Raw genomic sequence first — 10,479 nt, forward strand, 5'->3', positions numbered from 1 at the left:
TGATGTGAAGCGATTTGACAGCCTTGTTAGTGACACGAAATATGAGATTTTGTTCTAGTAGAGTAAGTTCAATACGAGTTGGAGTGCCGAGAATGGCCATTGAACCGCTACAGTAGTAGGAAGTATTTGAATTTGTCGAACAGCAATTTGTTTACAATGTCACAGTGATTCGAGACAGGTCATTCGTTGATCATGGTTCATCAATCATTATCGATTGTGTGGGTATCCTATTGCAATCCGATTGTCGGGTTCGTTGGATACTGACACCTACCCAGCCCGCAGAGTTCTTACAAAGCGTAGTTCCGGACGCCTTTGATTATCCACTATTCAGAGTGTCAACGCAGCCTGAACCACAATACATCGTAAGGGGGTTTGCTCACCACTTCGCCATTGGCGACAGTGCTTGCGATGCTGACAACCTCAATATTGCCCGGTTGAATCTGTCGTTACATGAGTTTGGGCCTCATTTTCGGTTGTAGAAGGCTTGAGACGTACAAATTTGGTGCCGTCCTTGTTCTCCCACCAAACCTCGCCATCGCCGCCGATTGTGCGGGCCTTCTGGTTTTCCTGCCAGGGGCTTACAGGGACCAAGTGCGCTTCAACGAAGCGCCGCAGATTCCGTGAAGCCCTCTCCTGACCATCGTCGCCGACGTAGGCATCTGTGCCTAGTCTGTTGTAATCTTCAGGGTCCTCCCAGGGCTTGCGCGGGAGGGCTTCGACTGCGGAGTTGAGGGGCGCAAGGATTGTTGTATTCTTGCCTGAATCATCAAGACGAATGGCAGCTGTTTCAATGTCATGCGTAAATCCTGCAAAAATATTGATGCTTTTATCTCGATTCAGAACATCGGAGAGAATGACACTCCCCTGTCCGGAAGGAGGGTGCGGATCCGAAGGGTTGGAGGGCGGAACCACGGGCATGTTGAGGGGTTTCTGGTCACGGTGCTGCGGGGGTTGTCGAGTATCGAGATGAGGGGTGCGGATGAGCTGGCTGGCGACGAGGGACGTTGATGCCAGGAAGACGATAGTAGCGAGGCCTTTCATAATGGCTCCTAGGTTTTAGGTTCCCCGTAAGCCTGATGATGTGTGTGTCATGGCGGAGAAAGAATTGGCCAGTGGTTTGCGATACAGTTGGGGTTTGTAGTTTTGGGGAGGAAACGCATCCAAATCTGCAGGCTGAGCCGCGATTGGTCGTCGCACGGTGACATCATCCTCGAAGGGGCAATGGCACCAGCAACAAAGATGTATGCGATTGCCCAGCTTCACACTCTCCGTCCGCGGCCTCTTTGGCTTTATGAAGGAATTTTTTCGCCGTCCCTGGACTTTGACCAGACGAGTAGCCTTGGTTGCTTGAGCATCGCAGCACTGCGAACCACGCCAAAACTGGAGCAAGCCATGGCATTGGAGATTGATTGACAAGTGCAGCCATGACAAAGATTCGAATTGAAGGAACCAATATTAGGGAGAGCAGATAGAACTTGGACATGCCTAGGAAGAAACCGCTCGCTGCTGAAATCAAGAAACTTCCATAGCAGGAGATGTGGCAGGCACGAAAGAACATGGCATGTCCTCAAATACGGGCACGGAAACAGGGATTTGACATGTGGCAGGAATCTTTGCTGGCGTCAGCCGGTTGCGCAGCTGCATCATCTCCGTCCAGGTAAACAACAAGGGCCAAAGAGTCGTGATCTGTCTGTCGCTCTGCAGCACTCATCCAATTCGATAGGTCGCGCAACAGTGATTCAGTACACCGAAGAGAGGGCTCTCTAGGGCAAGGCCAAGTCTTGCAAGCCGGCTTCAAGCTAGCGCTCGCCGTTAATCCCGTCATGTGATCTCCCATCCATGAATGATGACAGGCGCCTGTCCCGACGGCAGTTTACCCCAGATTCATCGCTGGTTCTAGACGACTTTCACATGCAAGCATCGACCAAATAATCCGGGGGAGAGGGCATCATGCGGCAGGTGTTGGAGACTTGCAGCTGAGGATGGGGCTCCGCTTGGGTCTGTCACCTGACGCGGCGACTGGGAGGCCACACGACACGAGTCTCAGTGTGGGGGAGGGACGGAGTTGGGCCAGGACTGGCCGGAAGCAGTGACGGAGAGGAGCAGAATCACATGCCAGACGACCAACTTGTGGATGGAGCGCGCGCATGTCGGACAGTTGGAGATGGGTCAGGTCTGGGCGCCGATTTCCCCATGATTGTCGAAAACACCCCGTGTCGCACATTTTGAGATCAGAAGCTTTTTGCGATCGGTATTCACGACGGATGAGCACACGACGATGAGCACGCACGTAGATGGTAGGGGAATAACCCCAACCAGGTTGCAGAGGTTTCTGACCCCCTTTGACCCCCACCCATGGTCTGTCCATTTTTTTTGGGTACTTGCGACCTCGGCGGAGGTGCACGCGAAACCGCAAAAGACAGCTCGGCTTGAATTGATGCGAATTGCGGTCCCTGGCGTAGAGGCTCCAGTGGTTCATGCTGGCTTTAAAAAGGGTCAACCCATTCAAATTTGGGGTTCACCAGCGGCATGACCGGACTGAGCAACAAAGGCGCGCAAGAGTATCTTTCCAAACAGCTTCCCGATACTCCCAACTAGTCCTGTCAGGCTTCGGCTCATTCACGAGGTCCCCTCCATCCCATTCGCCACATATCCATGACCATTGTATTGTGAGGGATTGGCTAGCTAGGCCGAGTTTAACTGGAACCGGCAATCGGCAGGTGCCCCAGACGCCCCGACCGCCCCTCCTTTCCCCCCTCAAGCGCCAAACCGCGCCCCCCAAAAAGGCCCCAGAGGCCCGAAAGGCGTCCCCCTGCAAGCAGCCCCAGTCGACCTCGGCTCACGAATCGTCGCCCCAGCACCGACACCGTCAGCAGCAGCTGCGTCCAGCCCGAGCGCCGGCTCCTCAGCATTTAGTCCTCGGCGCAGCGACTGCGACAGCATTCCCCCATTGTCGCTTCCAGCTCCTCATAAACCTCCCCTCCCATACCTTTCATCCTCCTCTTGATTTCTTCCTCCCCTCGAACTCCTTCCATCCCATTCCTCTTCCGACTCTCCCTCCCCATCTTCACTTCCACACACATCAGTCAACATGGCCCCCAGCGTTATCGTTGTCGGCGGTGGTCGTAAGTTGCTCCCCACGCCCATTTGGCAGGACAGAAATCTTCCCCCCGCGCCATGGCCCTTGTCGTCATCGCCGGCGGCTGCGGTTTCACGTGTTCCTGCATGAATCAACGCCTAACTGACGTGCTTCCCAGTGTCCGGCCTGAGTGCGGCGCACACCATCTACCTCGCTGGCGGCAATGTTGTCGTTCTCGACAAGCAGGGTGAGTTGACCTCTCTCTCACTTGTGATGACCCATGTGTTCAGAACCCACACTAACGCCACTCGGCCCAGGCTTCTTCGGAGGCAACTCCACAAAGGCCACTTCCGGCATCAACGGTGCTTTGACGAGGACACAGGTCGATGCCGGCGTCGCCGACAGCGTCAAGCAGTTCTACGACGACACCCTCAAGTCCGCTCGTGATAAGGCTCGTCCCGACCTCATCAAGGTCCTCACCTACAAGTCCGCTGCTGCCGTTGAGTGGCTCCAGGATGTTTTCAACCTCGATCTCACTCTCGTCTCCCGTCTCGGGTAAGTGATCATCAAAGCCAGAGCTCTCGATGCTATGTACATACTGAACGCCCCTCGCAGTGGCCACTCCCAGCCCCGAACCCACCGTGGCCACGATGCCAAGTTCCCCGGCATGGCCATCACTTACGCCCTGATGCAGAGGCTCGAGGAGCTCGCCGAGACCGAGCCCACTCGCGTTCAAATCATCAAGAAGGCCCGCGTCGTCAGCCTTAACAAGGACGGCAACACCATCACCGGTGTGAAGTACGAGCACAACGGCGAGGAGCAGGACCTCGATGGCCCCGTCGTCCTGGCTACCGGTGGTTATGCTGCCGATTTCACCGATTCATCGCTGCTGAAGCAGCACAGGCCAGACACCTTCGGCCTCGCTACCACCAACGGCTCCCACGCCACTGGTGACGGCCAGAAGATGGTCATGGCTATTGGCGGCAACGGCATCGACATGGACAAGGTTCAGGTTCACCCCACCGGTCTCGTCGATCCCAAGGACCCTGGCTCCAAGTGGAAGTTCCTCGCTGCCGAGGCTCTGCGTGGTGAGGGTGGCCTGCTGCTCAACGCTGACGGCGACCGTTTCTGCGATGAGCTCGGTCACCGTGACTACGTCTCCGGCATGATGTGGAAGGAGAAGGAGAAGAACAAGTTCCCCATCCGCCTCATCCTCAACTCCAAGGCCTCCAACACTCTTGACTTCCACACCCGCCACTACTCTGGCCGTGGTCTGATGAAGAAGATGACTGGCGAGGAGCTGGCCAAGGAGATCGGCTGCAAGCCTGAGCACCTCCAGAAGACCTTCCAGACCTACAACGCCATTGCGGATGGCAAGCAGAAGGACCCTTGGGGCAAGAAGTTCTTCCACAACCTGCCCGTTGACATCAATGATGACTTCCACGTCGCTGTCATGGAGCCCGTGCTTCACTTCACCATGGGCGGTATCGAGATCAACGACAAGGCTCAGGTCCTCAACCAGGAGCAGAAGCCCTTCGATGGTCTGTTCGCCTGTGGTGAGCTTGCCGGTGGTGTCCACGGTGCCAACCGTCTCGGTGGATCCTCCCTTTTGGGCTGTGTAGTCTACGGCCGTGTTGCCGGCGACACCGCCAGCAACTACCTCTTCCAGAAGGCCCTTACCGGTGCCACTGGCGCCTCTGCTCGTATGGGCCAGATCTCCCTGCACCTTGACCCCTCTCAGCCTGGCCGCGTGACGGTTGAGTGGGCGAACGGTGGCGTCTCTGGCTCCTCGGGCGACGTCCCCCAGCAGCAGACTACCGCCGCCGCTGGCCCTTCTCCTACCGGCGACGCCCAAAAGGCTGGTAAGTCCAAGGAGTTCTCTATTCCCGAAAAGGAGTTCACCATGGAGGAGATTGCTAAGCACAACACCAAGGATGATCTTTGGGTCGTCGTCAAGGGTGTCGTCATGGACCTGTCCAACTGGCTCGAGGAGCACCCCGGTGGCCCCCAGGCCATCATGAACTTCATGGGCCGTGACGCTACTGAGGAGTTTGAGATGCTGCACGACGACGAGGTCATCCCCAAGTACGCGCCGGAGCAGGTTATTGGCCGTGTCAAGGGCGTTGAGCCAACGCTGGAGCTGTAAAGGAGACGAAACACGGTGCAATGATATATGATCAAGGGGCGGAGGCAAGACGAAGCGACAAGATACCTGTGACTGAGTAGAATGGAGAGGAGAAATACTCGGTGGCGCAACAACGCGGGCTTATAAGCAGCTCGTGTTGCATTGTATTGATAGATACGTACGTGGTGTTGTCTTTGGATGCCCAGACCACCAAATTTCCAAGGCTTTCAACTTTCAATTCTTTTTTTTTTGATAATCGTATGGTTGACAGTATGTCTGTGAATTTGTTCCGTGTCACGGCCCGACGCTCATGTCGCTGTCATGCGCCGTGATCGTTGCTAGCCCACGAGTCCACCACCACGGCTCCCAAGGAACAATGCTATTCAAGTTGGGTTCTAGTTGTTCTGGGCCTCGCCACTGATGCAAGGCAAGGCCAGTCGGGTTGGTAAGCGAAGGCCCTCGGCCGCGTCGACTGGAGAGCCGGAAGCGCTGCGGCCAAGTGGGCCCAGGGCCGAGGCTCAGCAGAGCCCCCCTCGTGATCGACCAACGTACTCTTTGCCTCAATCTCCATGTCGGAGTCGTCAATGAACCCAGGATATTTAGGATACGCTGACTCACCTGGGTCAGTCCAGGCTGACACATGCAGGCAGGCAGGTCTCGTTCAGCTTGAGCCATGGAAATTCCTCACGTGATCATTTTTCGGCGCACATGTATGTCTAGAGGACAAGCTTTCGAAGTCACGAGTTTGGCTGCGTGAGCTTCCTCGACCTAATTCGACTTGCTGAGCTTGGATGACATCAATCATGGCCCAGACCGGTATCGGAGACACTATTCATGATTCTGACCTGCCTCGGACGTCTTTGACTCAAGTTGCCACCTTGGGGGACTCCAGAGGCGAACAAGTGTTGGTGAACGACAAATGCTGGGCAGAAAGTCTACAAACCCCCATCAGAGAGACCGACAAAATTGGAGACGCTACTGGGCCATGCCGCATCGAAATTGCATCTCAGAGCACAGGTCTGGATTGCTCTTCGACTTCGGGATTCGGGAACCACACCTCTGATACCACTCACTAGCCTGTGAGATCGAGGCTGGTGACCGCTCTGCAAAGCACGACGAGATCACATGCGCAGCCAGCCCGCACGATCCCCATCGTCAGTCCGGTTCCACAAATGCAGTGAAGCAGCATGATCCCAACCCAAAAAATGTGTTGCCAATGACAGGTCGTGCTTAGCTTTGCGCTTCCCTCCTGGGACATAAGCTCCAAGTTCTAACGGGGCCGAACACGATCTTTGGGATCATCAAGGCCAGCACTGTCGTTAATCTGATAGAGGGACCCAGAAAGAGGAAGCAATCTACACGGCCGCGCCTGTGCCGCCGAAGCAACGCCTCGAGAAAGGCCAAGAGGTGGCGAAAGGTCTGCTCTCTCTACGTCGCAAGCCTTCTTGGCCTGCATCCCTTATTCTCACGAATGACCACCAAATCTCTCAACAGGCGGGCGGCGCGTGCTCGTGGTCTTGGCTGCTTGTTCCTACGAGAGACAGGACGAGGGGCCATTTGGTGGCGCGCGCCAGGAAAAGAGGTCAAGACAAACGAGGCGCAGAGCTCTGACCGACAGGGCTGATGAGTGTAGTCCGGCTCAACGCATAACTCTCCTGCCAGAGTCACCCCTCACAGACGGCCGTTGTACCCCGACCACTTACCTGGCCATGCCGGGGGCGTCCATCAGGTCCTGGCACAGGTAGGCACGGCAGGTAGGCGGGCTGGGCTGGACTGGTTCCTTACCGAAACAGCTTGTTTTTTTTTTAGCTTGTCTGATGGTCTGTCCACCCGCCTGCTTGCCTTGCCTGAGTGCCCACCCGCCTGCCTTGCGGACATTGCCTGGCTGATGTGGCTGTTGCGGCTACTGCTTCGTTCTAGTGTCGGGCGTTGTTAGAGGCAGAGGCACCCCTGTGTAGCGGCGAGCAGATGATTTGCGGCGAGTTGTGGTGCTGGGATTCCGGCATGCCGAACTGCATGGGCGAGGGTTAGACAGGGCGAATCAAGGCTGGGAGGAGGAAGGGAAGAAGAGAAGACAGGTGGTCCTGAGTACCTACCTAAGGTAAGTATGGCATGACGCTCACGGGCGGCCGTCCAGGATGTCGTTCGTTGTGTTACGTGTTCGCCGAGGGCACGCAAAGGAGGCGGTCCAGGGACGAGAACCTAGTCGGCGTCGGTACATTGCTTTGCCCTTAGGCCTGGGGTGCTATACCACACACGTCTACCTCACGTCACCTTACCTCAGGTAGGTAGGTACCTCAGGTAGGTAGGTACCTCAGGTAGGTAGGTACCTACATAAGCATAGATACTTGGGTAAAACAGTGAGGCAAGGAAAGACTGCACACATGTACATGACATGGCGTACCAGCCAACGTCAGCTTGTTTCGAGAAGGAAGAAAAAAGGACGACCAGCAATCTGTGCGCGCGTGCTCGATGAACTGATTCACACGAGAGAGTGAGTGATGGCAAGGAAAGAAAAGAATGCCTCGAACCGATGTACGAGCCTTGCCAGCCGGGATCCAACCTCGGAACATGGCTACGCCCGCCACGAGCACTGGCGAGACAAGAGCAAGCCAAGAACGCCGCCTGCTTGTCTCGTCTGAGTCTCGTCTCATCACAGCGGGAAGCACTGTCGTGATGGTCTGAATGAAATGACTCCGGTAGGCGGGCAGGCAGGCGGGCAGGCAGGCAGGTAGGCAGGCATGCATGGCAGAGACCAGTTCATGGCAGCCCCTGGTCGACCCTGATCGCCACGCCCATCAAATCAGCGGTGGGCAGAGACGAAGACGAAGACGAAGACAAGGGAAACAGGCACTGAGCAGAGTGGTTAGTGGCAGCGTATGAGCCCAGCCCACGGGGTCGGTCAAGGGGGCAGGAACCGATGCACCGGGTCTTTACGGTAGCGCGATACTGTGTACTTCAGCGGTACCTCGGATGTGGACCTCTTCCCCCGCAAACTCCGCGACTCTCCACTTGCTGGCCAGGGCCTTCCCCTCTCAGATGCCGGCGCACCGTGAGCGTGTGTGCAGGAGGACGAGGAGAGGCAGGGGGGATGAGGCGGAGGACTCCGCACTGTGAGTCTTGGGTTGGAAGAACGGCACTCATCCGCTGTTCTTTGCCTGCCTCCAGACTATCAGACTCGAGGGAAAATGCACATGGTATGAGTGCACCTTTCAGGCGGCGGGCCCTACGCACTGCGTACCTTATTACGGTTTACGCTTTTGCCCCACATCGTGCGCCGTTGGCCGACAGTTTGCTGTGTTTGGTGCCGAGTAAAGGTCACACACACACACACACAGAGAGAGAGACCGAGAGAAGGAGCCTCGCCGGTTTACCACCTTCAACCTTGCGCAGCATTCTTTGCTGGTCGGTGCAAAAACCAGGTCGCTGTGCCCGACCGAGTAATCCGAACCATGTTTCATGGCATCTGCCTAGGTGATCACGAATCATGGGTGCATTTGAGACATTCAGCCCAGCGAGAGATCGGGTACCACGTCGTGGGAATTGCGCGTCTCGGGAATCTGACTAGGTCGCCCAGCCCGCCTGCGAGACACCTGAAATTCAATTGAAAGGGAGACAGGTAGTTGGAGACGAGAGGAAGAGAGAGAGAGAGAGAGAGGGGGGGGGAGAGAGGGTGCGAGAGGAAGCGCGCGGGCCACCCCTCACCAGCCCTCAGAAGGATGGGTGGACATAGCATGATTGGCGACGAGATGGACGGTATGGACAGTGTCCATGGCATCTAAAGTCACGGTGCAATCAGAGGGGTGGGTGGTGGTGGTAGGCGGGACGAGGAGATAGGTCGCCCGCCTAACATTTCAGGCCAAAATACTCACCAACTGACATGTCGTCTCCAAATGGCACGAACAGGTTCTGGGGCGAGGCGTTCCTGTCACACCTCACGGCCTTCCCTTGCCCCCCAAGCCCCCTAAAACATGCACTGGCAAGGTCGTAATGTGTTGGTCGAGTCTTGTCACTTCCTGTCCTCAGCCCACCTCACACGCCCACATAGACGCATGGCGTGTGACTGCGTTTCTTTTGGAGCATGACCAACACCGCTTCTAACGACTACGTACGTAAGGTACCTACCTGCCTAGGTAGGTACTGAACAAGGCGCCATGACTTACCTCGCGACCTGTCGTGCGCCACATTGCGGCCCATCGCCGCAACGCCTTGGATCCTTGGGATGTGATGATGCTTTCTTCAGTCCGTGTTACGCTGGCATGGCAGATGGCGTCCGGTAGTCGGTTTTCGATGGTACTGGGTCTGCCATGCTAAAGTCTGTTCCGTCAGTCCAAAAGAGGTGCGGTATTCGTGTGAACATGGATGACTTGGACCGTTGGGGCAAGGTGCCATTTCCTACTGACTGTGGCAGCGGTCTCGAGTGACAAAGCGGTACATGGCAGACTCGAATGCTTCCCGCCCTCCTCATCAAGCCCAGCCAAGAGCTGTGGGAAAAGACATACCATTCCTCTTTGGGGCCCGTCTCAGCGGGTCAGGCTTGACTCCTTGAGGCTTGGGATGAATTTTGGGGCGTCGAGCGGGGGCAGGGGAGGAAAAGGTCTGGGTGGGGCGACACTGTGCAGGGCTCGTCCCCCTGTCCAATCACAGACACAGCGGCAGGGCTACCTAGAAAACCTCGTTGATCCCTCGACCCTCTCTTTCTCTACTCTCGCTCTCTCTCGGCCCCTCTATCTCAGTGTATGTGTGTGTACCTACTCGAGGGTGTGTTAGTGGTGTGTGTGCCCGTCTCTCCCACCGTCTCCAGGTACCTGCCTACCTCCCTCCTCCAGGTGGCCCTGGTGAGGTGCCTAGCGCGTGCGAGGCTTTGCAGTGTCCCCCCTCGTTCTCGCTTCTGGCTTTTCCCCCTTCTCATTCCCATGCCCATCAGCATCCGCCCCCCTCCACGTCAACATTTCCCCGTCTCCCGTCTTCCGTCTGCCCACCCCGTGGCCCCCCGTCGAAGTCACCTACCAGCTTGCTCGCCTTTCCTCGAGGGCCTATACACTCTTTGTTCTATTTTTTTTCTCATTATAGCTATGCAGCCCACTCTGACGGCCAGTTCAAAGTAACCCGTCACCCAGCGAACTCGTCCAGTATCACCTAGCACTATGTACCTAAAGAGGTACCCACTCCCCCCTAGAGGTCCCGCCTGAACCCATCCTTATATCTTACTTGTTCTTTTGTCGTGTTATCGTTTCTTGTCTGTTATTCTTCATTCTGTATACTTTGTCTACTA

General features: G+C 56.3%; 2 protein-coding genes across 2 annotated transcripts in view; one reads left to right on the forward strand and one right to left on the reverse strand.

Annotated features, from left to right (window-relative positions):
• VDBG_03738 (transcriptional regulatory protein SIN3) overlaps nucleotides 1–918 on the reverse strand; it is a gene marked incomplete at both ends in the record, with an annotated part of 6,721 nt that extends 5,803 nt beyond the window's left edge. The window contains 2 exons of the mRNA XM_003005739.1: nucleotides 272–310; nucleotides 496–918. Of these exons, the coding sequence (XP_003005785.1) occupies nucleotides 272–310; nucleotides 496–918 (462 nt within the window). The remainder of the gene's footprint in view (nucleotides 1–271; nucleotides 311–495) is intronic.
• A 2,259-nt stretch (nucleotides 919–3,177) lies between these two features.
• VDBG_03739 (fumarate reductase) lies at nucleotides 3,178–5,225 on the forward strand (the record flags this gene model as incomplete). Its single annotated transcript, XM_003005740.1, has 4 exons — nucleotides 3,178–3,215; nucleotides 3,271–3,326; nucleotides 3,397–3,634; nucleotides 3,695–5,225. The coding sequence occupies 4 exons, from the start codon at nucleotides 3,178–3,180 to the stop codon at nucleotides 5,223–5,225; spliced, it is 1,863 nt and encodes a 620-aa protein (XP_003005786.1).
• Nucleotides 5,226–10,479: the final 5,254 nt, after the last annotated feature.

This window comes from Verticillium alfalfae, genomic scaffold, assembly GCF_000150825.1.
Source record: "Verticillium alfalfae VaMs.102 supercont1.4 genomic scaffold, whole genome shotgun sequence".
NCBI classification, from domain to species: domain Eukaryota; kingdom Fungi; phylum Ascomycota; class Sordariomycetes; order Glomerellales; family Plectosphaerellaceae; genus Verticillium; species Verticillium alfalfae.